Source organism: Pungitius pungitius, chromosome 1 (genome assembly GCF_949316345.1).
Source record: "Pungitius pungitius chromosome 1, fPunPun2.1, whole genome shotgun sequence".
Classification (NCBI taxonomy): domain Eukaryota; kingdom Metazoa; phylum Chordata; class Actinopteri; order Perciformes; family Gasterosteidae; genus Pungitius; species Pungitius pungitius.
The window spans coordinates 33,574,818-33,602,632 of NC_084900.1; the positions used below are offsets into that span (position 1 = coordinate 33,574,818).

At 44.1% G+C, this 27,815-nt stretch overlaps 2 protein-coding genes across 3 annotated transcripts in view; one reads left to right on the forward strand and one right to left on the reverse strand.

Annotated features, from left to right (window-relative positions):
• syt6a (synaptotagmin VIa) overlaps positions 1-18,411 on the forward strand; it is a 37,321-nt gene extending 18,910 nt beyond the window's left edge. For both annotated transcript variants that reach the window (XM_037479269.2, XM_062565541.1), the window contains exons 2-7: positions 9,218-9,608; positions 10,275-10,836; positions 15,169-15,289; positions 16,171-16,342; positions 17,348-17,498; positions 18,274-18,411. In XM_037479269.2, coding sequence (XP_037335166.2) covers positions 9,218-9,608; positions 10,275-10,836; positions 15,169-15,289; positions 16,171-16,342; positions 17,348-17,498; positions 18,274-18,345 — 1,469 coding nt within the window. In that variant the 3' untranslated portion in view covers positions 18,346-18,411. The remainder of the gene's footprint in view (positions 1-9,217; positions 9,609-10,274; positions 10,837-15,168; positions 15,290-16,170; positions 16,343-17,347; positions 17,499-18,273) is intronic.
• A 783-nt stretch (positions 18,412-19,194) lies between these two features.
• olfml3a (olfactomedin-like 3a) lies at positions 19,195-27,498 on the reverse strand. Its single transcript, XM_037479270.2, has 3 exons — positions 26,925-27,498; positions 24,423-24,735; positions 19,195-22,386 (listed from the first exon to the last, which is right to left on the reverse strand). Exons 1-3 carry the CDS (start codon positions 27,033-27,035, stop codon positions 21,587-21,589), a joined length of 1,224 nt encoding a protein of 407 aa, XP_037335167.2. The 5' UTR covers positions 27,036-27,498; the 3' UTR covers positions 19,195-21,586.
• Positions 27,499-27,815: the final 317 nt, after the last annotated feature.

The window sequence follows — 27,815 nt, forward strand, 5'->3', positions numbered from 1 at the left end:
TGCCTCATTTCCTCACGCCGATGTTCGGGGGGGGGGGCCCAAAGGCCACAGGTGAGGTCAAAACAAGGCCCCCCCCCCCAAAAAAGTACAAGGTGGCTGTAATTTTGAGGGGTTCAGAAAACGTAATTTGCTACGTCGAAAAATTCAACTTTGGATGGATTGGTTGAATTAAATAGGAAGACGGAGGTTAAGGTTTGACATTTGGGGAATAAGCTTTAAGAATAAGAATTAAGATGAAACATCCCTGTACCTTAGACTAGGAGAGATCTTAGTGTAGCATGGGGGGGGGGGGCACATTGCCTACATTCTGTCATCTAAAATATCAATTTGAATACATTTTAATAGGGTCTTAAGAATGTGCCAAAACATTATCATTTCAATTATGTTTTCTCCCACATATCCCCCCCCCCCCCACACACACACACAATTAGAGACATTAAGAAGCCACAGCCTCTCACCCACTCACCCCCCATTGGCTCACACCTTCTCTGTACACATGACAGGGGCGGCTGCCAGTCATGTTTCACTTGTCGTGATTAACGGTGCAATATTCCAGGGCCATGGAGCGCTCTGAGGAGAGCAAAAACTTTTCATCGAGCAACAGCTCGTAACTTCTGTCCGTAATAGGCACGTCCATTTAGAATCCCCGGTGATGAACATTTCTCAGATTGAAAATTAGCTCACACTATCTTCTCCGAGGGGCCAGATCGCTGGTTAGTTTTTATGCTGATGCCTCTGGAAATAATGAATAAATGAAAAATAGTGGCAATGCAGGAGGCACGGGCAAAATGGATTTAAAAAAAAAAGTTCTCAACCCATGTAAATTTGGACATTTTCATCCCTTATTATTAGATAGCGTGGTGCAGTCCACCCGCTCCGCTGGCCTCGTGAGGTCTTGTATTGCAGAGATTGTAACTCGGGCTGGTTTATGATATTCCTTCAATCCACATCAAATATAAAAACAATTCAGGCGACTCCGAGGCGGATATCATATTTGTCGCTCTCAGTGAGGTAAAAATTCATTCGCCACAGAACGATGGGGTGGCGATGAGGCAAGGCCACCGTGGATGATGCGTCCGGCTCGAAGAAGCAGTACGTATAATAACGACGTAATCGCACTGTGAAGGTATAGTGAACCCGGAAAAACGGAAAAATAAATACCAATTATGCTGGACAGAAGTTGTCTTGTGGTGGAGTCAGTTTATAATTTTTTTTTTTTTCACTTCGTGTGGATGCAGAAGCAGATTTCCCAGCTGGTGCTTTTTAATTTGGGTAAACAAGACAACTTTAAAGTGTCTCCTGGGCAATATAAATTAGACACGGCAGGGTGTTTTTGCACAAAATTCTTGCTTAACACGTCTCGAAACTATATTTTATACTTCATATGAAGCATGTGCAGGAGTACTTGCAAATAAAATTCAACATGTCATATTTTTTCTAAATTAGTCATAACATGTTATTTACATAAATGACTGACGCCAAAGTCTGTTAAACAGAATATGGAAAAACTTAATAACATACATGTAGTGTTGTTTTAAGTTTTGGAAAGTGGTTTGCCGCTTTTGATAGCTCTTGAAGATTACTTTTGAAATTGCCTTTGTTTGATGTCCAGGGATAACAAGGACCCTCAAAGGACAAAACCTCAAAGGTTATTGAAATTCTAATATATATAAGATTTTTTTTAACAATACGAATTATACACATTTTTAAATGTCATCAGTTAGTATGTTTTTTTTAAATATATATATATGTTTTATTTAATTGAACCAATGTTGAAATGGAGGTTTGCCTCAGTCCTAATGAGTAATGGATTGATTTTGCACACACGGTACGGTTAACCGCAAAACACCTCCACCTCCAAATCTTTCTATTTCTTGTGTTTTATTTTCTCTGGAGAAGCCAGATGAAGCTCAGCAATCTATTTCAACATTTGCCCTCTGCAAACAGGCCCCACGAGTAAAAGGCAACCTGGCAGGCCGGAAGCTGTGCGACAGAGATAGGGGCTCCTGGTCAACAAGCAGGTTAATTGTGTGATGGGACCAGATGCTGATGCTGGACGGATCTCAACAATCACAGCTCCACGGGAGACTCCCCCGTGGCCTCTGATTGGCCCGGAGAACACAGGAAACAAATCCAATTATACACTGCAGAAAACACGCTTTAGGACAAATAAAACACAAATTGGGCACGTGTAATATGGCAACTCTTTATGCGTAGACGGCGTCCGCCGTGTTTGGAGCCTTTAGATTAGGCGAGAATAAGAGAGAATGCACTTTGATTGGGGAGATAACAGCCTTCTGAATGGGTCTCAGGATGGATTATTGAGCGTGGCACAACGTATGAACCTTCTGATGTCAATTAGCACACTCAGGTCATGATGTAGTGAGACGGGAACAGAGAAATATTGATTTTAGACAAGTTGATCTAAAAAGAAAAGCCCATTTAAAGCATTCAGAGCGATTGTTTCTGGTGGGTTGAAGACTAAAGACCTGTCCTTTACTTGTAATAATTTATTTGTAGGACAAAAAAAAAAGAACTCACTAAAGAGAGAGACGAAAAAGAAAGACTGCTGATGAAATCAATGTGAGCAATAACAAAGAATCTGCAGATCCTGCATGACGGGCAGCGGAGCGTAGTGGGAATATCCGTGCCCGATCAAAGCATGCATCGTCCTGTAGCAGCTACACAACCTCAACCGCCCAACGCTATGAAATATTTAAGGCGCACAACACTCTGGTACGCTGTAAACTCTTCAAATTGGAAATGGCTTATCAGTGCAGAATGAACAAATTAAAGCAGAGAGCATTCTGTCAAGCTGCAGCTGTGACAGGCAGAGCCTGATGTGCATCCTCCTGGTACACGCGTTCCCCGTGTTATTCAATTCAAATGCGTGTGCAGGAACAGGAACCTGTTTTTGTTTGTTTTGGTAGTAACTTGAAGCCGTTGCACCCGTGTTAAAAGTCATTTCTGCATTGCGGCTGTTAGGATACAGCAACATCAAGGCATGCATCATCCAACTTTGCCATTTGCAGGATTTGCAACGCATCATTACTTTAGCAACTTTAGCTATGAATGAGTGGGAAAAGGGCTCAGACTCATGTTACACATTTACACTAAATATACAGGTTGCCGCTATTTTGGTCACGGTTGATGAAATGTTGTCGCCATAACAGGAATAAACTCAAATCTGTCTCGAAGTCAAACGTTCGGGCCCGTATTTCAATATTCTAATTCTTTGGGTTGAGTCAAATTGAATGAGGTCATTGCTCTGCCTCACAGCGACAAAGTCTGCCCTTCTGTAGGCCTCCATCCTTCTGCCTCTTCTGTTCTGAGTTTGAACATATTCCCTGTGACATTTTTGCCTTTGAGAAAAGGTGCCTCTTGAATCTATCCAATACTCTGTTGTCTTGCTGGAAGCTGCTGAGTTCACATAAAAAAAAAAGTTACCTCGTTTCCTTTAAGAATGTTTTCTCTCTGTCTTTGTTGCCGGCACAGTTTGGGTACTTTGAGTGGAAGTTTTCTCTGCAATGAAATAAGTAAACTGGAAGAAACTAATCGCAGATACGTTTACTCACTATTTCACATCATTATTTATGACTTGTTCACAGAACACGAACAACAGATGCACGTTTTTAGTAAGTGACAATAAACTTAAAGGTGCTTTCGTGCATAATTGAGAGAAATCCTCCTGAATATAACAGCGTTACACTAGCGAGGTGCGGCGTAAAAAGTCTTTCTTCGCGGACTCCAATTCCTCTTCACACCTCCGGCTGATCTGCTGCCGTCTGAACTCCTCTTCCCATGTGCTGGGGCTTTAGGATTTGAGGATCTGGGGGATTATGGGATTTTCTGATTGCTCTGTAAAAGACACCATGGAATACAGGAATCCGAAAATGGCTGTTTTACCCACATCAAGATTAGAGCGCATTATATTCCCCTTTAGGGAAAGAAGACAGTACACAACTGACAGCCTTGACACAAGTGTCAATGGGAAACATTTAGATGAGGTTTTAGTAAAGTCTCCTTGAGTAAAGTCAATGGGTTTTTTCCATTTCCATTTCCATGAAAAATGTCATTACTTGTTGTCTTAAGTGTGCTTCTTCAAAGAGAACTTTTCTCTGGAGGTCGTAACCACTCACGGCTCAACTGCACATGATCCTCTTACACATTTATGAGGCCGAAATTACTTTTACATTTGCGATTTAATCCATTACCACCGTAGCACAATCTGCTACATGAAAGAAGTATATCCGTGTGTACTTTGCAGAGTCATTAATACTTAAAAAATGGAAAAAAATGTCTGGAGGAATAAAAATCACAAGAAGTTATTTGAACTTTCTTGTCAAAAAATATTTGCTTTCCCACATTTCCCTGTTTTTTTTTTCAGCCCTTTTTCTTTCCCCTGTAGAAATATCCGCTGTCATGTGTGACAGGCAGAGAGCATGAATAATTATGGGCTACAGGGGACAGACAGCACCAGCACTCACCACCATCTTGAGACATTGGCCTTAAGGTAGATGAAGCAACCGGCGCACTCCGAAGCACCAGTTGTATCACTGTCCATCTTTGAGAGGTAGTCAGGGGCTGTATGGAAACTCAACGGAACACTAACAATCTACGACGTGGTTGAAAAGTCTCCCACCGTAGTTTAATCTTTGAAGCCTGTTTTTTTTTTTTTTTTTTTTTTTTGGTTCCCACAATTTCAGTCTTTGTCGTGAAATTGTGTCTTTAATTCTCATTAACTAGAAACATCAAAACGACGGATGCCGAGCACCATCACCATCGTTCGAATAACAAAAAGTAGTAATATGTGGTCTCCCCAGCTCTGTCAGCAGACCAGCACTTTTGCCCCCCCCCCCCCCGTCGGCAAATTTGCTGAAATTGAGTTTGAAATCTTGGTGTCTTCTTGAGCCCCCCCCCGAAGCCGCCGACGTGCACGGCTGCTCACATCAGCATGCACTCAGGACCTGGGAAACAGTCGACAACGTGTTCGTCACCCTCGCGGCATGATTACTTAAAATCCCTGACTCATGCCTTTACCTACTCAACTCCAAATGGTCTCAAATTCAATTTGTGTTGAACTGAAACAAATGGAAAAAAGAAAAAAGACCACACTTTCTGCTGTTCCAGCTCGCCTGCATTGGTTACCAGTGAAATAGAGTTGATTTAAAAAAAAAAAATTAAAGAAAAAAAAAAAAAAAGGTGGCGTGCCTTTTTTCCAGCCTTGAATGGATTGTCCCCGCGTTGCGTCAGTGACTTGTCACCCGTATTCTGCCCTTAGGAAGCGCTGGTCATCCTCACCACGACTCCTCTCTGTCCTTCACTCATGACTCAAAAGCCAAAGATGACGGAGCTTTTTCTGCTGCAGCTCCGGGGCTCTGGACGAGGCTCCAGTCCAACATTAGCTTCAATTATGCATCCCTGTATTAAAGAAAATTCTAACCCAGGCTCAAGCCCTTTGAGACGACTCTTTGTTTTTCTATGGCTTTAATTGTGAACAGTCAACTGTAAACTGAACAACCTTTCCGCAATCACCTACCTTTTTATGACATACTATCCGGGAGATCTTTAAATCGGCATATTTGTTGAAACAACGAGTACCAGTCATAGGATTTAAGATCACGATCGAATGAGAGAAAAAAACCTACCAATAAAAACAAGACCATATAAATAAGCCTGCGGTCTATTAATTCCTGTCTAGTGCTGTAAAGTTTATGACAATAAACCCACTGTCTGTATGGTTGTGTATGACTCAAAACAAACATCTCCATGAACCATCTTCAGTAGAATAGACTTTTTCTCCCGAAGATAAATCATTTCATAAAAGCCAACAGAGAGAGAGAGCGCATATCCTCTCTAATGACCGGGTTACTATGGAAACCTCGTTAGACGCAATGCACACGATGGGAGGAAAAAAAAAAAGAAAAGTCCCCAGGCTTCACTTTGCTCTTTGAAAAAAAAAACATGATTCAATTTGTGCACCCTGAGAAACACCTGATAACGTCTAGCCGAGCTCTGTTTTGGTGAGACTAGCCGCCCGAAAAAAAAGCAACTTCCTAACTAAATGGAACAGAGAGCCAAATGAAACATGCAAAGGGGCTGCAGCCACTTGCTGCAGAACGCATTGTAGTCGTGGGTAAAGCATGCTGGAGCGTCTGCTGCGACCTCCTGACCAGAGGTCAACCAGCACCGGGACATTGATTTTCTTTCATTGAAACCCGCCCCTCACAAAGCGGGGCCTCTCTTCCTCGCCCCTAAAAAATTAGATCGCTAAAGAGCTTTTTGACATGAAAGGCTCCAGAAAACCACCCCCCCCGACCCTTTTTGATTGAGTGAAGGACTGTGGTAGTCCACACTCCTTGCGTGGCGTGGGTGTGATCCTTAACAGTGAGCTAAACCCTGAGGTCAGTCCAGTCTCACGCTGTCGGATCCAGGGGGAGTAATACGTTCACACAGCTCTGCTCCATTACCCGTCCGTCTGCATGAGAACAATGGCTTCTTCCAGCAACCCTCTGTTGCTCTTCAATGCTTGCTGTCTCGCTGTCTCTGCGTCATTAGCTCTCCGCACACAGTGCAACTCTCCTTTTCGAACGGGAGGAGGTAAGAAAAGGACTGTGAGATTAACACCTCTATTTTCTGCGGTAATTATGATAGAAAGGACTCCCCGTGCTGCAGGCACCGCGGCGCTGCAGATCTCGCATTAATCTTTATCGCGACGCAGCAAGCCGGATGACAACAGGTGTGAGCTCAGAAAACCGTGATAAGGTAGAAACTTAGCCCGGGTTTATATACTTTATTCAATTATGACAAATGAAATGCTCACACTCAGTGGCCCGTTTACCAACTCAATCAGGAGTCCGAGCCTTACTGAAAACACACCTCCACCCGCTGTACCTGGACAAGGTAGAACTTTATTACCACGTAATTATAGCACTTTCTGGTTTTGCTTTTTTGTTGTTGTACCTTGTCGATATCAGTTGTTCTGGGTCTGTGCCCTCTCGGTTGAATGCACTCACAATTGTAAGTCGCTTTGGATAAAAGATTCAGCAGATGCAGTGAAACGGATTTATGGACATCTTCAAAACCCTTAGCGTCCGTTTGCTGCACTTTACACTGACGTTCGGAAATCGGAAAAACACACATATCATTTTAGATCCAACATGGTGGACTCTTTTTGGGGAAATTATTTTTAACGTCATGAATCTGTTAAGGAATAATCCAAAGTTTCCTTCAGTATGAACATGTGACAGTGGGACTACTAATAGGGTTCCGCAACTTAAAGCCTGGTGATCTAACAAATACAAGTATGACAAATAACTGTTTGGAATTTCTTTGTTTTGGGGGGGGGGGGTGAGTCCCAGCATCAAACTTCGAAAAAAATGCTCCTTCACTTGGAGGAGTGCCGCTGCAGTGTCTGAAGACGTACGGGCCAAAGTCACATTCTGAAAAAGACATTTCTTTGGCCCGCCAATCGATTTGCGTAGACTGTCACTGTGGACGCTCACACGTACTTCAGTACCGCGGCGCGGGATCGGCTTCCATTGGGCGTGATGGCAGATGAAGACTCTGCGAAGGGACAGTGCAGTGGGGATGAGGCTTTGTGGTGGAGCTGTGTGAAATGCCAGATGACACGGAGAGGCCGGGGGGGGGGCCCGTGGACGGCCCAGAAATCCTCCTCAGGCGTAAATCCTGCAGACACAAAATCCTGTCCACCGCTAAGCCATAAACTCCTTTGGTGGACACTTTTAGTTTGAATGCAGTTCCAAACTATATTTTGAAGAATTTTCGATGAACTATGACTTACTATTACTATTACTAACTATGAGACCAAAGCATCAAACTATAACCATAAATGATTGTCAGTGAAGTACATCTGAAATAGCATAAGGAACCTGAAGTAGACCCAGCTTTTCCGATTTAATCCTAAGCAATCTGTTGTATTTCATATGGGTACTTTTACGGTTTGATATTGGGGAAAAATTCTCTTACAGTTTCTCATCCTAAAGCCACTGGTGGCAATTCAAATGTACCTGTATAAGAAGTACAATAATTCTGCTACAATAGTGTAAATATTGTAAAAATGTACTTCCACCACTGCTGAAACATGTAGCTGAAAACACTAATATGTGTAAGATTTAGAATGCAGGCTTTTTAACTGTGGAGTATTCTACCACTGTTGTGATTCTAATTTCACCAAAGGGGGATTGTGACATTTTTACAAATATATAAGGAATCCCGTATTCTTCTATACTCTGCCTGCAGGTTTCAGGGCTGGTCTGTGCTCATATTTTGCTGAAGTGAGGGAAGCTTGAGCCAAGAAAATATGAAAGAAATACCTAATTCAATGTGACTTCAGGCTGCTTTCTATATCTCTCTCAAGTGTTCTGTTCAGACGGGAGTCAAAGGATCCGCTGAGGGGCCACAGACGGTGCTCAGTGGGAGTTATTGTAGATACATTCGAGCAATCAGGCTCCTCGGAAGAGAAATAATCAAAAAAATTGAATTGAATCCCGGGAAAGCGTGTAAAATGTTGCATGTATCAGCTGGGGAAACATAAGGACTTTAAATCAAGGAAAGGAGCAAGTTTGGCAGGTGTCCCAAAATGCGAAACCCGGAGGTACAGGACCGTGTGTTTTTAGCATTTGCTCCACGGTGCCTGTGGAGAACGCTTGTCAGCATTCTTGGTCAGTCTCCAGGTCTTTGTATGCTGCCTTTTCCCCCCCAAGCAGAAGCATATCCAAAATGCTGGAATATAAATAAGATTGTCTGTGCTTGGATCTTTTTCATTGTAAAAAAAAAAGATGCCTGACACCTTTGTTCTATGCAAGTGTATTTGTTGGCAAGATGAAATCACAAATGTGTTTCATGTTCTTGGTATGTCCCAATATTGACTTTTTAATATCATAGAAAATCCCCTTCGCGCATCAGTGCGTAGTCCCATTTCAATCCTGTTTACATATGATTTCCCTATCACTGGGCTGAGCTGAAGTCTAACGGAGGTTGCTTAAATATTTATGAAACACATCTTCCATTATACTTGTCTCACTGTCCTTGGTCTTAAATAAAAACGACCAATATAGCACCAGTGGAAGCATGTCCTAATAGACTGTCTGTCTGTCTGTCTCTCCTCTCTCTCTCTCTCTCCCCTCCTCGCTTTCACCATCTGTTGGCCATACTGTGTGATCCTCTGTTTCGGGTCCCCGTGGTTCGCCACCAGGCGCTTCTTTTGGCCTCCTCCTCTTTGTGTTTGTGGTCTGCGGCCTGGCTCTGCTGGGCCTCCTCACGTTCGTCTCTTGGAAGCTGTGCCGCGCGCCTCGGCGAGCCAAGGCCCGCCCCCCGAGCCCGTCCCTCGCCCCGGCCCGCGACCTAGAGGACTGCCCGTTTCGGACTCCCCCCGGCCCGCCCAGCCCCCAGCAGCCACCGGTCACCATGGCGACGGAGAAGGTGAAAGAGCCCATGGTTTCGATGGGGTTCCTGGAGGCGGCGGTAAAGATAAGCCGCACATCTCCCGACATCCCCGCCGAGGTGCAGCTCTCCATGAGGGAGCACTTCCTGCGCCGCACGCAGCGCATGCAGAGGCAAACCACGGAGCCGGCTTCCTCCACCCGGTCAGTCGTAGACACGCGCGTGAGACTGTGTGCAAGCATGCTTAGGACAAAGGAGGAAGTAGCCATGCCGACATCGGTGGAGTTTGTGACACATGGATGGGTTATTAAAAAAAGATCCATTAGTCCAACGTGCAATGAAGAAAAAATATGCAAATCAAAAATCTCCTCGCTCATCAGTCACAAAATACATTTAAATCAATAGAACAGAGAGATATCAGCATTTCATACAACATACAACTAGGGCAGTTTTTTCTTTAAGTTCTGTATTTAACCGACACCTTTTATTGTATATATAGGTGTGCATAGACCCAAAAGACCCAATCCCTATGCAAAATAGATCAATTCACTAGTTAACAGTGTCTGATGCAAAGTGGCATACGAGTAAGCAGCCTGGATGTCACACATTTACAAGAAACAATAGAAAACAGGCCACTAGTTACTTTCTTTCACACTGGCTAATAACTGAACTAGTCGTTAGCCGTTGCCTTTGATCATTTGACAGAAGATGTCAGGTGGTGAAAGGCGACACAAGCTTAGTGCTAGCTTTCTGAAACCTCTCCCCCCCTGAATTTAAAACCTGTGACTCCAGGGTCTTCCTGCTCATCTTTGCCCCGCAGCGCTTTCAAAACAGTTACTCCTTACTTTCTTCTTTTCCCGTCCCTGCAGGCACAATTCATTCAAAAGACACCTGCCCCGACAGATGCAGGTAGGCAGCCTCGACTTGGGAAACGACTACGTGGCCGACAACGACGAGACGTCAACCAGCATCGGCCGCATTCAGCCGGAGCTCTACCAGCAGAAGGCCGTGGAGTCAGAGGACTCGTCCAAGAACAGCAGCAGCAAAAACTGTGGCAGGATCAACATCTCGCTCAAGTACGACTACGAAAACGAGGCCCTCATCGTCGACATCCTCAAGGCGGCGGACCTGCCCGCCAAGGACCTGTGCGGCACCTCTGACCCTTACGTGAAGGTCTACCTGCTGCCCGACCGCAAGAAGTTCCAGACTCGCGTCCACCGGAAGACGCTCAACCCCTCGTTCGACGAGAGCTTCCAGTTCCCGGTGCCTTACGACGAGCTCGCGGTCAGGAAGCTCCACATGAGCGTCTTTGACTTTGACAGGTTCTCAAGGCACGATATGATCGGGGAGGTGGTGCTGGACAACTTGTTTGAGACGTCGGACCTCTCCAGGGAGACAAACATATGGAGGGACATCCAATATGCCACCAGCGTAAGCATCTATTGCACTTTGCTTCTTCTAGGTTCATTTGAATATATGGCATGTAGTTGAACGTCACTGTATGCGTTGCAATCTGTGAGAGCTGCGCCAGAGAAGCACAATGACATCGCACCCCCCCCGTCTGCGTTTTCTCCATCCAACGCACCACTACTGTGGTTTTTAAAGGGGGTGAGACACAATTAACCTTACCGGATGCAGCTGAGGCCAATTACGCCTCCAGCTGGTGGAGGCACTCCCCCCCCTCACCGAGGGTTCTGGGACTTAATAATGACCTTTCCAGAGCTTACCTTTTATTCGTTATAGAAATGCACAAAAACAATGCTGCCTTTCTCTCTTTATTAGTCTACATTGTTTAAGACGGGGCCATCTCGTTGGAATAAGCTCATCCCGGATGTCACAGGACCAAGCAGCCAAGTTACTTTGCATGTGGGCTGCTCGAGGCTTACGGCTTAGACTCCTGTCACTATGCAGCATTTCAGCATTTCAATTGAGGAATGCATTATTTCAAAAATGATAATTTAACGATTAATTTATTACATAACATTCAAATAAACAAAAAGAGAGACCTTATTTGTCCGACCAATATTTTCAGAGGGCATTGGGGCGATTTAAATCCAGGCTGTAATGTGCATGAGAGAGCACAGTCAAAAATCACATATCTACTACCATTTTTTTATTCAAACAAAACCGCCACTTATTAAAATATGAAAAAGGGACAAGCTGTATTCAAGATCGGAAAACATCTTCAACATGAAAGGATGTTTCTGACTTAAAGATCCCTCACGCCATTGTTTCGGTTTTATTAGTCATGTCCAAAAAGCCCAATTACAGCCCCCGTCCCTCCGTCGCCTCCACGGAGCCCTTTCACCTGAGTGTATCCCCTCCTCCAGTTTCAGAACTTGAGCTTCTTCAAGGGCTGTTCAATAATATCAACATTATTGCTTTGGAGGCAGAAAAAGCAGATCGCTCTCTCCTCTGCACACAAACTTTATTGACCCCCGCTCCCCCCCACCGAAATGATTTTATGACAGAATCCCCTGCTCGCGTTAAATCAAGTCAAGATGGGAAACATAAAGGATGCACAGACGGCAAGTTTAGAAACAAACAAAACGAAAAAACAAACAAGAGGTTTGAAATGAAATAGAAATTTTGTGGAGGATAAAAATGGTGCTTGAACCCTGTTAAATCTCACTGAGTCTTCAGCAGAAGGAGGGATGGTGAATGAGAGAAGCCAGCAGCTTTCCTCAGACCACCGAGGAGAGATAATCACCAATATCGCCGACTTAGCATCAAGAAGTAAAAATATTCCGGAGGAGCAATTTCTTTTTAGAACTATATTTGCTTCGGGGAAGATTTGAACATAATAACCACGGGCTTGAATGGAGGGAATAATAAACCATGCAGAAGTCCAGGAAACCAAGATATAATATTTCTATGTAAAAAGGCATCCATGGTATATAATAAAAATAACAGTGAAAAAGGCAATACATTTAGTGAATAATAAATTACCTCTAAAGTCACGTTACTAACATGCAAATTTTTAGCTGATTCATTTTTACTGTCTTGGTGTGTAACATTTGCTAATTAGCACTAATCTCCTCGTGCAGTTTGACCTTATGTTGGTGCAGGATAAAAATTCAGGAGATAACTTTGAAATTAAATAACTTTGGTTATCACACATTAGAGGGAAATTAATGTCCCTACCAAATTGCCTCGCAGTCCATCCAGTAAAAAATGATGATGTCTGCTAACATTGGCTAATTAGCACAAAACACCAACCACAGCTGAGTCTGATGGGAAACATAATTTTGCAAGCAATCCATTTATGAAACATTGGATAAAATGTATATTTTGACTGACTCACGAAATGTGTTTCAACTCATCCATGCACCACATTTCGGGCCACGCCATCCATGATCAACACCACGGTGGCGCCGGAGTTTGTAGGGAATGTGTCGGCAGTCCATCTCTAAGATATTTCACTGGACACGTGGCGCTGTGAGGAAATGCGAATCAGCAAACTTCATCCTCTGGGGACCATCAGTCCAAACAGTTTTTTTTAAATTTTATTAGACATATTGGTATTGGCCTGGCCCACCGACCTCTTTGGAGCTTTTGCTAAACCACGGCGTTTCTACAAGGACAATTAAAGCGTCTCTCCAAACTTTTACAACACTGGACAGTTCTGCTGCGCTCTCACATTCTGGCTGAACTTTCACACCCTTTCCGACGAAAATCCCTCGCTTTCAAGGCAGAGGAAGCCAAACGGCAGCTTGTGTGCGCGAGGAGACGTTAACACTGCAGCGCTCAGACACACAGTGCTGGAATTTGCCAGTCACTCTGGGTTCTCGCCAAGTTTAGTCACAGTGATTAAAAGGTCCGTGTGACTTTAATTCTGTTCATAGCACGGGGCTAAAAAAAATGTCACATTTTGCAGATAACAGGACTCCCATCGGTCAAGTGGGGGGACTCATGCAGTGCTGCCTGAGTGGATGTTTTAGTTGGCATGTGGCGATTGTCTCAAAAGTAATTTGAGTACATAAAACATTTTTACACGAGGGATCTTCTCGATTTAATTCTCCGTAAAAAAAGGTTTTATTCCATCGTTGGTTTTGTGGATTATGTCGGTTGTATAATTTGATGTGCTGAGCTTTAAATTTGATTTCTTCCCCCCCCCCCCCTTCCTCTGGTAAAAGAGCTGCTCGGGAGGTCAGCCAGAAATTCAGAATTAAACCAATTTGTTACGAGGAGACACCAACACCAAGGATCCTCAACGGCTCTAATTGAAGCAGTTTAATAAACAGCTATCCAGGCTCCCGCAATGATCAAAGTCTAACAGAAATTAAATTAAATTTGTGTGGTGTCTGCTAGGGGGAAATCAGCAGACACCAAAGGGAGAAAATTCACTTTCATATTTTTTTGTTTTCATGATGGGCACCACCTAATTTAGCATTTAGATGATACAGCCAGTAGAATCATGTAGAGAGCAGGAACATCCTGGTTCTGTAATGGGGCAGAGCAGAAGGTCACACTGAGCCGCACCGTGACACAAGACCACACACACACACATACACTTTTGGCAACGGCACACGTTTAGCAGCCTCCTTCTCGGGCAACTTCAGGCAAAGAAAATGAAGACAATTCTCTTCCTGCACCGCAGCTTAAAATAAACACGTGCAGAGCTCAAGTGCTGGAGTCAATCTGCAGGCCAGACCGCTAATTAGCTGCTCAGCAACGACACGTCATTAAGTAGCACGCGCATTCAAACGTCCACTTGGCCCTTTTTAAATGCTGGTGTGGCCGTCAGTCTGAAATACCACGGACAACATGTTCCCGGGGGCTGTAACACTGGCTCTCCAGCCGCCTGCTGGCTGCTGTCAGTCAAACCCGGACACTGACAAGCCCGCCCCCCAGACCAAATGGAACATTTCCGATCTTTTTGCGAAGATGTTTGTCTTATTTTAAATAGTCAAAGCAATAACTTTAATCATTGCTTTTGACAACAAAAACAAGACGTACTAAATATTATGTTAGCACCTGTAAAACTAATTCATGACGTTACATCACATAGAATCATATTTCTTTGCCCCCCCCCCCCCCCCCCGCCATACTGCGGCAAAACGTGTTTGACCTGAGTGATTTCTCCATATAACACACAAGCAATCAGAGTGGTGTCAATCTTCTCACGTCCAAATCCCTGCAGAGGAAGCGCATTTCATGCGAAATTACCGTATGAATTCTATTGTCCTGGGTGATAAAATGACAGCAAAACTACTTCCTTGAAGTTGCGGCGCTGTGCTTCATAACAGAAATTATAAATTGGTTGCTTTCGACACAACTCACAACACCCCCCGACTCTCTTCTGAGCCTGATCTAAAAACAAAGCAGCAGTTACTCAACAACAAATTCATATTGCGGTTATTTCTCAAGCAAAAGACTCGAATTATTCTGCTTGAGACACCTCTGTGTGTAGTCTGTGCGCTCTGTTTTGTTGGTATACCGATTATTCATTGATTTACAGCTTTGGATACCTTGCAGAAGGAGTACTACTTCTTTCGGTAATTCGAGTATGTTTCAATGCTAATACTTTTGTACTTTTACACACGAGGGTTTGAATGCAGATTCACACTGAGGTATTCTGCGACATCACTACACTGCGTGGTATGCGGTACCTTCTTCCACCACCGATCTCCAATTTCTTTGTGCCCTGGCGTTACAAAAATCTCACTTGAACCGAAATGCAACGTGCATTACTCTGGATCGAAGCCTCCGTGCTGAACACAAAGGGTTAAACATGCTTTGCTTGTGTTGTTTTTGCCACAGGAAAGTGTTGACCTTGGAGAGATCATGTTCTCACTGTGCTACCTGCCCACCGCAGGCAGACTCACACTTACTGTCATCAAGTGCAGGAACCTCAAGGCCATGGACATCACTGGATACTCAGGTGTGTTCGTGTGTGTGTGTGTGTGTGTGAGCTTTCGCTTGCATCCGTGTGCTTTGGTTACAGCTGCAGTGGTTCAACATGAATCTATTAAATATCCAGTTAAGTGTGTCAGATAATGTGAAGAAACAGCCTCCACAGCAGGTTTCTGTTTATTTCAGCAGTTATTAATATTCAAAACTTGCGACGTGGTCAGCAAATAGTTGCAGGCAGTCTGTTCTTTTCGCAGACAGTACTGATATCACTTGTACATTTTTACATTTATTGTGCATTAAACGCAAGGGGCCAGGTGTAATTCAACTTGTGCGTGTGGCATTTTCTCATTTCTGTGCTTAATGACGATTTTAATTTAGCCGATATTAATCTCACGAGTTTCGACCGGTCCGGCTGTCTGCCACTATCTGAATCCGTGCATTGCAAACCTCACGGCTATCAAATCGTGCCACTTGTTTGCAGTTTATTGAACTCGGGAGGCAAACATCAGACTACAATGTGCCATAATGGATCATGCCGGGCAATTCGTTACTGACGCGTGAAATCAGCATTCATTCAGTCATGCTGTTTAAGCTATCGATGTCCTCTCTCGCACTCGGCGTCTACACGAGCCGTTGACTCATGTACTTTTATGCACATTACCAGGTCCTTCAGGGTTGCTTTCATGCAAAACACACAGGGTGATGAAATACGCCACTGACAGCTCTATCAGACATCTTTGAAGATATTTTTTGGCAGTCAAGGCAAACATTTGTAAAACCTTTTGTTTCTGGGAGTCGCCTTCCAACCTTCAACTTTGTTGAAAACAAGATGATGTTTCATCATCCGCCGTTCCTCTCTAGATCGTCACTTATTTGATATCCTTCCTCTTTTCCTCTCGCCGCCATTAGATCCCTATGTCAAGGTGTCGCTCATATGTGACGGCAGACGTTTGAAGAAGAAGAAGACGAGCATTAAAAAGAACACTCTGAATCCCACCTACAACGAGGCCATCATCTTTGACATCCCCCCAGACAGCATGGACCACGTCAGCCTGCACATCTCTGTCATGGACTACGACTTGTACGTGCAAACCAAACATCTCATTTCAAACCCGATCGATAGTGTTAGAAACGTCCCATAGATTGACATTTTCTGTGTGAAACTCGAAAAACACGCAGTGAGGACACACACACACACACCGAGGACAGACCTTTCAGTGACGTAAGGGACATTTGATGTTTAGTCGTCGAAGGCACAATGAGCAAAAAACGACAACGTAGAACCGCTCCCTCTCGAGCATGGAGCGACTCCTCCAGTCGGGAGAAGGTCAGATTGCACAGGGGTCCGTATTTACTTCTCATTTACGGTCTATGAGAAAATCACAGAGTGACCATGTGACGAATTGTATGCACGCATGAAACAGTAGAAATGGTGGAGCCTGTTGACAAAGTTCCATTTTGAGACCGTATCGGGGCGGAGCTTTCAGAGCTCAATATTACATATATATATGTAATATTTGCATATTACTGCATCCTAAAATGCTATGTGAGTAAAAAACTTAAGGCACGAAATATCATTGGAAGTGTCTTTACAAAGGCCTGTAGGGGATCGTTAGTGGCACTAAGAAAGCGTTTCAGTATGTGAAGCTATACGCAGTGCAGACAGCTGACTAAAGGAGGGCATGCATGTTAAAGGTCAGTGTTTTTTTTATTTTTTATTGCGCAGTATAGAAGGAAAACAGTCGACTGTTAAGAAACCTAGCCTTTTGTGCTTTCTTTCCTCTCACGCCTGGATTGAATACCACTGTGCCAATAACAGGAGATTGCGATTACACTTCAGGCATTGTTAACTCGCCAAACCACTCCTTCCCACGACGATTCAATTCTAGTGTCACGGACGCAATCAGCTGCATGTTCACTGCATCAAATCGGCAGGACGGACAGACTTGGAACTGTGTCTCCTTTTGTTATAAAAAAAACGCCCTTCTCGCCGTTAGGGTGGGAGAAACAACAATTTGATGGATGAGATGTCCTGTCGGGTTAAGTCAGACGTATTCGTACAGTACGTGCGTGTGTGTCCCCACAGGGTAGGTCATAATGAGATCATCGGTGTGATGAGAGTTGGCTGCCATGCCGAGGGACTCGGCAGGGACCACTGGAACGAAATGCTGGCTTATCCGCGCAAGCCCATTGCGCACTGGCACCCCCTGCTGGAGTCCAAGAAGTCCGAGAAGGAGGTGGGTCATTGTTACACCGACCATCCTGCACGTCAACAGTCAACGGAGGCAGCAGCAAAAATGGCGGCCGGATCAGGGTGCCAACTAAGGTTGTCGCGACAAAAGAAAAATAGGGGTTTTCCTCACTTATAATTCAGTGAAATGTGAAAACAGAGATGATATCTATAGTTATGTTGACTGGTAAACATACATACATCTGTGGTGAAAACATGGAGAAAAAGACGCTCATAGATCCTCCTGAATTCCTTCTTAAGGGATTTCCCTTTGTACAGTAAATAGGCTAAATAGGTTTCAAACAAAAAGAAATCTAATTCAGCATCATATATATGGTGTCAAGTTTATATAATGTAAACAAAATGTGGCTAAAGTTATCAATTGTTGGAGCCCACAGTTTAATTGGCATGCTCCACAAAAACTTCCTGTTTACATCCCTGATGCATTATGGGAATTCCACGAGAAGTTAAATTGTAAGAGGATTTATTTCTGTTTAATTAGTTAACTTATTTATTGATATGATGCCAACAAGAAAGAGATTTTTATGAAAGCATGTCTTTCTTCTTTCTACGAGTGCTTTCAGTCTATATTGTAACATTTTTGGAGTGTCTTATTTCAAGGTCTTAACCCAAGCAATTATTTGACTGTACCCCTGTATCTGCAAGATTACATGCAAAAAAAACCCCCAACAATGTACATATCTTTTGTTAAGCAAATCTAAAAATGACAGAAGCAGCATGTGCGTCATGAGTCATTTCCGTGTGTCTTTTGTGTCTTGCAGTGGAAGGCGAGGACGGCCAGCTTTGACAGCCAAGGCTCCTGCCCTTCGCCCAGGCCCCCTGCGAGTCCCTGAGCGGGGCCACCTGTGACCCAGCAGCCCAGAAAAGGGGGGGGTCTCCTCCCCCCCGCTGATCCGCTCCCCGTCTGTCCGATTGAGCAGAACACAACCCCACTGTCACTCTCTGTCTCTCACACTGTCCCTCCCCTCCCTCCAGGTCTCGTCCGCAGAGCACTCCCAAGAACTGATCCAGGACCAGTTGTGCTAAAGTGCAGTCTTTTGGGGTCTCTTAAGGGTTTGAAATGTGGGGCGTCGAGATGAACCAGAGCCGCCCTCGTTGTCCTTCAGAAGAGATTGGCCGGACGTCCGGTCTGCAGACATTTCAAATTGAGCTGTCCAAGCCGAGCTGCACAAGTCTTAGTGTCACACGGAGACACGCAGAGACTCTCTGCTAGAAAGCTTGGACGTCAGATATCGCTCCAGCAGAGCACCAGAGGTTTCACAGCAGAAGTTTCAAAGAAGATGCAACGTCTGGGGTAAAAAAAAAAATATCTGAAGCAATGAACCAACTTTCTCTCATTTAATTTAAAAGCGCTGTATTGGAATAATCCCCCCCAAAAAAACAATACTGAACTGTAGCATTCGTAAACTATTAGAAGGGAAACCAGTCCAATTGTCGTTTATGTTTATGAATAGCCAAACTGAAATGAATGCTCCAAGTGAGCTCACTGTACTTCCAGCGTCATCATGACATAAGCAATTATCTGTTCCAGAAGAGGTTGGATCAGCAGAAACTAAAATATTCCCCAGTAGACAATTTGCAACTTTCGTGTAATTTTGCAAGCAGCCAAGAGAATAAATTGTATGTGAGGAAGAAGGTACAATAGGATTATTGGTAATCACATGAGAGCAAGTTGACTGCAGTGTAGAGTTGTGCAAGTTTAAATTACCTGACAAAGGCACAAATGGTAAATTAACTTGGACCAAAAAGAAAAGGTACGGTGACAAACAAGCTTTTTGTTAATGGAGCTCTGTAAACAGGGAACTTGTGAGCACACTTAATACACCCTTACCTCCTTCTCTATTTAATGTTTGCTTTGGAGCAATCTCACGCTTTTCTTCCAAATCGTAGGCACTCGTGTTCAAAAGCGCTTCTTTCTCTCTCTTGTTCTTTTTCTTTTTTTGATGGATGTCTATAGTTTCATGTACAGCCGTCTGCCGGTAAATGTATGTACGTTTTGTTTTTCTACAAAGAAAACAAGAAAATATATGATTAGATGTTAATGATTAAACAAAAAAGAAGAATATTTACATTTTGAATATATTTAGCTTTGGTGGTGGGGATGATTGAGAATAACCTACACGCTGAAAAAAGGTGAACATAATCGTCTTTTGTACTTTAAAACATGCAACTTTCTGGATGTTTATGTCACTAATCACACTGTTGTAGAGGGAGGACATAGGTTTTATTGTAGATATTTGATGTGATGAAGAAAAAGACTAAAGCAACCCTGTTGTATCTGATATCTTTGCACCAGACTAATTCCTATATTTGGTCTCCGCATATTATTAGCTTTCTCTACAATAATTAGAAGTTTTAGTAAGATTGAATATGCAAAAAACGTCAGGATGACTGTTGCTTAATCTGCTTAGACAAATACATCAATAGCTTTACATGGAGGCTTCATTCTTGTTTCGGAATCTATTTGCAGGATTTTTCTCCACTTTTACCCTCCAGTATGAGTGATTTCATTTTTCTGTAATTGGCAAGCACGGGTAAAACGTATCAGGCCGGGAATGGTTAATCCACAGAATTTAAAAGCGATATTGGGTCAGAAAACTGACACGTGAAACCTTCCCGGAGCGAGGCCCTTTTTACCGAAACAGCGTTAGAATATTCTTCGCTGTGGCAAAAAAGATTGGGCCCAGACTTGTGGTGCCTCGGTCAGTGACAGAGCACAAGTGATGTCACAGTTCGAACACGCCGTACAATGAACAGGCTATAAATCACGGAGGTTGCGAAAAATGTGGGGCCAGACACAAAGACATGAGCAGATGTGTTCAGCAGACCCAGGCGGATCTGTTTTTACTATTTCCTCCGTGAGTAAGTGCACTCAGAGAGAGCTGTGTAGTGCCTCAGTGTGTGTGTGTGTGTGTGTGTGTGTGTGTGTTTGTGAGATGACAGTGCGGGGGCAGCTGATGGTTGGACGGGTCAGTGTCTGCAGAGCTGTGGCATTTCACTAATTGGCACTTGTTATAGAGAGAATGAGGCAGTGCATTATTGTTCATGCTTGACATCGTAGCATAGGCGCCCCTCCACCACAGTTTAGCATGAACTCTCATTTACAGTTATTTTGATTGTGAAATTCATCCCTAATGGCATTTTTCGTAGGTTTTCTATATCTTATTTTCGTGTTGAAACAAAGTATTTTAAACATGTGCTTCATAGATGTCATACATAATACATTGAAAATGTGGTGTATTTTCATAGTAGATTAAACCTGTTAAAACAATTGCCTCAGTTTATGGAGTTTTCTAAGACCTGCTAGGTTTGCCTAATATTGTAATGTCTTGATATAATCTTGTATCCCTTCCAACTGTTATGATAGCCCTGAATTTCAATTTTTTTATTGAACATTTTGTATTTGTAATAATAGAAATTTGTGACTGACAGCTGTTAGTTTAAGCAAGTCTATGATGAGTTCCTAGATCATTATCAAGAATTTTAAATATGAGTGACCCGGTGTGTAAAAAAAGTTCAACTAAATTACCAAACATTATTTCCTTGATAAATTGTTTGTTTTTTTCTGTTCAAACAAGTCTGAAAATCAACAGCAGTTTGTTCTTGTGTTTTTTTTTCCCCGAGTGTGATGTGTTATCAGCTCTGTGAAATCATTTATTTTCTTCGAATTAAAGGACTTATGCAAAAATGGACTCCGTACTGTGAGTTTTGGGTGAAGGGAACACAGCCAGTGGCTTAACAAGCAGCAGCCGGCACAACGGAAATGAGTTTTCGTCTGGATCAACTGGTCAAATTAAATCGGGCATGGACACACAAAACATCACGTAGCAGTAAGATTTCACAGCCTCTAAGTGGCATTCGTATGTTTCCTTTCAAACATAAATTGAATCAAAAGAAGAGAATCAAATGAATAAATAATAGTTCAAAGGCTGTGTCTTTCGCTTGAAAAAGGCCGTTGCTATGGGACCCCCCTTTAAATCAGTCATTCATGTGGAGTGAGAGACTTGAGGCATAGCATGTGTGTGAATGCGCAGCTCTTCTTCTTCCCCATTACACGACTTCTACTTCCTGCCGTCACACCCGGAGCTTCCTCTTCATGTTCAGCCTATAAATGATTTGGTAGCCGTCGTCCCAGGCGTAGAGCTGCTCTTCCTCCGGGTTGTATTTCAGGCTGGCGTGGGCCCCGTACCTCCTGGGGAAGTAGATCAGGGGGGCCTCCTCGCTGCCGACCAGGTCGTTGACGTCGAAGAGGCACTGGACGCGGGAGCGGCTGGCCAGGCGCGTGTTGTACACCACGTAGACGGTGCCGCAGGCCACGAAAGCCGCCTCCGCGTTCTCCCTCGGGCACCGGGTGTCCCAGGTCTGCTCTATGTCGAGCGAGGCGAGGTCCATCCTCGCCAGGTGGATGTGCGGCTCTCCGTCGCCGGCCGCGTACAGCAGCCAGAGGCCCTCGCCGTCCGCCGCCAGGTCGGCCACGGTCTCCGGGTTGAGGCCGTAAACGGCGGCGCGGCCCTCCGCGGGGAGCATGGCGACGTCGGTCACCGAGCCGCCCCGCAGGTCATACCTGACCACCTGCACGTCGTCGGCGGCGGCGGCGCCGCCCCCCCCCTGCTGTACGTAGTACAAGTGGCCGTCGTAGACGGCGCCGCCGGGACCCCTCCAGTCGGAGGGGAGTCTGATCTGTCGGCCGCCGGCGACGCCGGGCGAGCGGGAGAAATCGCGGACGGAGTCGAATTGGAAGACGTCGCCCCCCGACGTCCCGTTGAGGACGTAGACCTTGGACGACTTGGGGTCTCTGGTCCACATGCCCCTGGGACCGCCCACTCTCTTCAGAATCTTCACCGATCTGATGCCGGAGATGATCTCCACGCAGTCTGCAACGACGGAAAACACAAAGAGGATATTGTTGTTCGCTGTATTTGCTACACCTATCGAGCTTTCCGTTGTGAAGTCAGACATACAGTATATGAATAATGAAGGGAGGCTGTATAAACACAGTATGTAGACATACACGTATACTATTAGCACCATATTGCTAATAGTAACAAGTGGTTGAGGCCGTCAGTAAGTTCTTATACAAGATTGGGAGCATTCCCAAAACCTCTCAAGCGGCCTTTTGACGCGTCAAGTGAGTCACGTGACTGACGGCACTAGCAGCTACATTGACAAATTGTTAACCTTTGCTTTTAGTTTTGCAAAGGTCGTGAATAGTTTACTGGACAAAAATGCTGTATTTTGTTTGACACGTCCTACTTCCAAGGTGGTAAATTTAGCGTTTCGTATTAGTGAGTCGCTCCAACCGTACAATTAGGGAATAAATTAGTCTTGATTTGAGTTAGTTGAAAGCAGTCCCTGCAATGCGCTCAGATATTTTTCTAACTGATTCATCCACATTAAGTGTTGCCATGGCACTGACCATGAAGATCTTATAATAAATGTTATACCTAACAATGTGTTTGTTTATTCACTCATGAATGAGAAATATTTAAGGATTTGAAACCTTTTAGGAGAGAATAACCGGGGAGAACCACAAATCACATGCAAATGTTGCACATCGGACTAATCATTACAAATAATATGAGAAATATATTTCAGAGGTGTTTATATAAGTTAATATAATTTTTTCCCAGCCGGCAAATTAGTTGCATTAGGATATTTTGGTAAAGAATACATTTACATATACAACCTATTGTAACATTTGGGAAACATCAAGCCGCCTGCAGCAGTCAATATCTGTCTCTCCAAATTAAGGCAAAAGAAGAGCCAGGGGGAATTGGACACACAGACTTATGCATAATGAGAGGATGAATGAGTGCAGCACAAAAACAGCATAATGAGGCTCCCTGTAAAAAGGAAGCGTAAAGCAACGCTTTCCATAAAAATCACAAGCAAACAATCTTGGAAAAAAATTAACATTTTACTCAAAAACCGCGTGAGTCACGGCAATGCGGTGAAGTTTGCTCGGATCACTTCGACAGACACTTACAATGGTTCACTTTGTTCAGCGCGAACATGAGCTCGGAGAGTAACAGCGCTGACCCGAGGGCGGCTTCCTGTGCCTCCTCTCTGCAGAGAAACGGGGCTCCGCATTGCACAGGAGATTTTACACACAGACACGATTTGAGAAGCCGTTGCTCTGCATTGCACCACCATCCACTTTGAACGAGGGGACACCCGCTTGGCTTTGTACAGCATGACTGGCATTACCATTCTCAGGAGAGCGTTTATGATATTACTGCATCATTCTGTGCTATTGATTGTCTAAAATTGCTGTAAATAACGATTAAGTTGATATTTCATTTGACGCGAAGAGTCCGTATAAACGCAATTCTCTGCTCAGGTATTGAATTTGTTTGGATGGCAAATAGCAGTTTGGTGCTTAATGTCATATGCAGAACCTCGAATGTGCACATTCGTCACAACCTGACAATACAAATACGTAATGTATTTTTTTGGAATGAAAAACAAAAAGATGCTTCAATACTTCACATATCACCCTTTAAAAAGGGTTTTAAGTCCCTGTATTGTGGAAAGCAAAAGGCCGTTCCAGCATATCTGGAGAATATAAAGACAAATGCTGTTCTCAAACAGTGCATGCAGGGGAGCAACTTTGCTGAAATAATCAAGCCTGGAAAACACTCCGTTAAATGACTTGTAACAGCTCAGTGTTTGTTTCCTATTACCCAGAGGCATGGCTTATCCAAGAAGGCAGCTCTCCAGAAAGGCTATTTTAAAGCGTTGCATGAACACACTTAAAAGTGCAGTTTGCAACGATAATCTATATTTTCCACGCGGTTCCGACTGTGCCAGGGCTCTGTCAAAGAATGCAAACAAAACGATCAAACGCAGCCGCCCCGCTGAGTAGTAGTAGGTTCGGCGTAACCCGCGAATGTGCTTCCCTGCCGCTCACCAGAGACTTGGGAGTGCAGCTCCACCCAGTCGTCTCCCTCCTCTTCCTCTCCTCTGCTCTCCTCCAGCCTCCAGGGCCCCTGCTCGACCACCCTGTCGGCCTGATTGGCGCAGGCCCGGGGGGAAGTCTGGGTCTCCGCGTAGTCCACGTTGTGCTCCACCCGGTCCACTCGGAGTGCAGCGTCTTCCAGGTCTTTGGACATCGCGCTGTGCTGATTTCTCAGACCAACCACGGCCTCATCGGTTAGCTTTTTGAAATCCAGCAGCTCTGTGTGGTAGCGATGGGATTGATCATGCCACAGGTGCATGCGGTCCTACCAGACCAGAACAGAGCAAAGTTAAAAAGTGAATTAGTGAATAAAAGCGACCAACTGTCCTGACCAACAGGAAAAGTACATCTGCTGGTCTTCTATGTTGTAAGCTAAGAGTCAAAAGCTGATATTTGGCTGATACACTGTTTACTGGGTTTACCATCTTATTTTGGTGTTTGAGCGATTCTAACATTTTCCAATTAGCCCTAAACACATATTAGTTTTAACGCTAAATGGACTGTACTTGCATGGCTTTTTTTTTTCCCCTAGTCTTCCGATCACTTAAATTGCTTGACACAACGTGTCACCATTCTTACACAAGGATACACAAGGACTAGCAAAGTTCTGATGGAAGGTCGACCCCGCCCTACCACAGTCGCACACAGGTCAATTCTAACTTAAACCAGAAAATAATGCTGTACAAACAAATAAAGTAGTCACCAGAGTTAAGTCATCCAGAGGGAAACACAAATTTTGCACTAAAGAATAAATAAGAGGATAACCAAATAAGTAGGATGTATCAGGAATCAGGAAGCGTTTATTGCCATAATATGTTGTACATACATGGAAATTGTCTTGGCGGAAGGTGCATGACAGAAGACAGTACAATAATGACGACATAGTGCAAATAAGATAAAAATAAAAGTATAATAAAATATAAGCTATGGGTTAGTACGCTAAAAACGGGTCCTCTGGGGACCATGCATTTATGCACAAAACAATCCATCCATCGATCGATACATGGATTAGAACCAGGGGGAACCCGGATTGCCATTCCAAGGTTGAAGTTTGAATGGTCTAGAAATGTCTTCATGATTCCCAGGAGATGCTCTCTGACCCTCACAGTGACCTTTAATAGGTCATCACCGGTTCAGTTCACAGCTTTCACTTTTCCAGGGGAGTAACACCTATTTTTTTTACGTAGCAAATCCCTATCACCAAATGGAATACCGTGTGTGTTGGACACATAACAGAAAGAATTATTTAGGGCAAGATTTAATAAGAGACGGCCTTCTCCACTGTCTCCTTCACAACAGATTGATGTTCTCCCTTTGTTTGCTGTGGGCCTGTGGTCAAACGGAAATGAAAGTTCAATGAAAACTGATTTGATGAAATGCCACGTTCATATTAATGCAGAATGAAACTGGAGGGAAACCACAGGGGAGGGAAGAGAGCAGGATTTAGCCGTAAATAAACTATTCATTTCATGCGGATAACAGCCGTAAGACTGTAATTCTTTTGCACCGCAGCCGCACGGCGAATAAGGAGACGCTAGAAAATCTGTGCCAAAAGAATGCATTCAAATCATTATTTAAATGAGAGATCACTGAAATTTCCCACAGACGTGTAATCCTCTTGCATTTCACATCGCAAGCCAACAAACGTCTTACACACACTTTGCCAGCCCACACGGCTCCCTTTAAAGCACAATACTGAACTCTCTGCAATTGGATTCCTTCCCCCGAGGCCCTTTGTTGTAACAGAACGCCCAAGCTTTGTGGAACACATCTTCCTAGTAGGAACTTCAGCGATGGTTGAGCTTGTTCTCATTACGGATGTGTCATTGTCTAAAAACACTGAGGAAACTAATGCTGCCGGACAGAAGCTGCATGTTGTGTGCAGCGACCGATGCTCCCTCGTCGGCCGCTGCAGAGTTGATGAGCTATGCAGATTGCATTAATTAAGACCTTCCAATCGCAGCAGAATGAGGTAGACAGGAACTTATATTAACTTGTGTAACGGATGTTATTTCAGAACATTTTCTTGCACATATTCTTTACACTATGAACGTTTGCAGAATCAGAGAATGCTGTAGAACATTTTCTGATATAGTTTTTATTTGAATTTTTTTGAATTATGGAGTACACTTTTGTAGATTTTATAAATGTTCTTTTATGCACCGACAACACCAAGGAAATTCTTTCATGAAATGCTTTCAGGCAATAATATACAATTTTGGAACTGGTGGAACGAGCTCTCTGATGACATCAGGACCGCAGAGAACCTTTAGATCTTCCCCCGCAAACTAAAGACACACCTCGACTAAAACGGTAACAAATTGCAGCACTTAAATCGTCCAAATAATGTCACTTATCTGCCATTGTAGAAGTGTCAGCTAAATGACATGTAATGTAAGTATGTTTGCTGCCCTCCGACTCCTGGAACACTTTTAAAGAGGCGACGCTTCTTACCTCAATAGCCAACAACCTATTGTCCAGATAGTCCATCAGGCCCTGGTAGTAATGCTGGGCTCCGGTGAGAGTCCAGGCGGCCGAGACAAGGAGGACAAACACCGGCTTCATTTTGAGCCGATCGATGAGGGGCTGGCTGAGTTTCTTTGTTTATCCGGAGTCACGATGCTTCTTCGGGGTTCTCCCTCCCAATAACTCTCGGTCTCCGGAGCTTCAAACAACCAGTGAACTCGAACACATACAGCACAACTATACGTGCTGAAAACGGAAAAGGATCGCGTGCAAGTGAGAGGCCGCTCTGAGAGCTCCCAATTCTTTGACCGCTCTCACTTTCCTGGAATGTTTTTGCAAACTCTCAGGGAGGAGCCTTGTTCCTCTTACCTCCTCTTACCCCTCGATGTTCTCAAAAAGTGAATGTGCAGGCTCCACTCAACTCTGTGCATGTTTGCAGGTCGGTGTTTCCGCCACATTTTGTGCAGCTCTGGCAACTACTTCTAACAAAGTTCAAATGAACTGCATAACTGCAGGGACACAGTCTGGATACTGTAATTGAATTAGTTATGGTGCCTGTCAAGGCCGCTCAGTACAGGCACCAGAGTGAGGAGGGCTGACAGCAACAGTCCAGGGATTTATTGGTAAGAGTGCATACTGCTAGGCTAACAAGATGAATTAGAAACAGGTGCGCAGGTGTGCAGGAAGTCGGGAAAAGGTCAAGGCTTCTAACATTGAATGGGTCCGGGTCAGTGGGAGTGTGTTATTTTGGACCATTTGCAGTGTAAAGTTGAGCAACCCCGGGTCATATAGTGGGTTTGTGTTTGGTATTATGTGCTTCAACCTTTGCTCACCTCTCTCTGGTAAACCTGCCGTGGTGGTTTGGTATAAAAAATAAAG

Coding starts and splice junctions, on each gene's coding strand:
- olfml3a (XM_037479270.2), bottom strand. CDS start 27,035: ATGAAGCCGGTGTTTGTCCTCCTTGTCTCGGCCGCCTGGACTCTCACC. Junction 24,736..26,924: donor ATAGGTTGTTGGCTATTGAG/GTAAGAAGCGTC, acceptor CTGGTCTGGTAG/GACCGCATGCACCTGTGGCA. Junction 22,387..24,422: donor GCTGCACTCCCAAGTCTCTG/GTGAGCGGCAGG, acceptor CCGTCGTTGCAG/ACTGCGTGGAGATCATCTCC.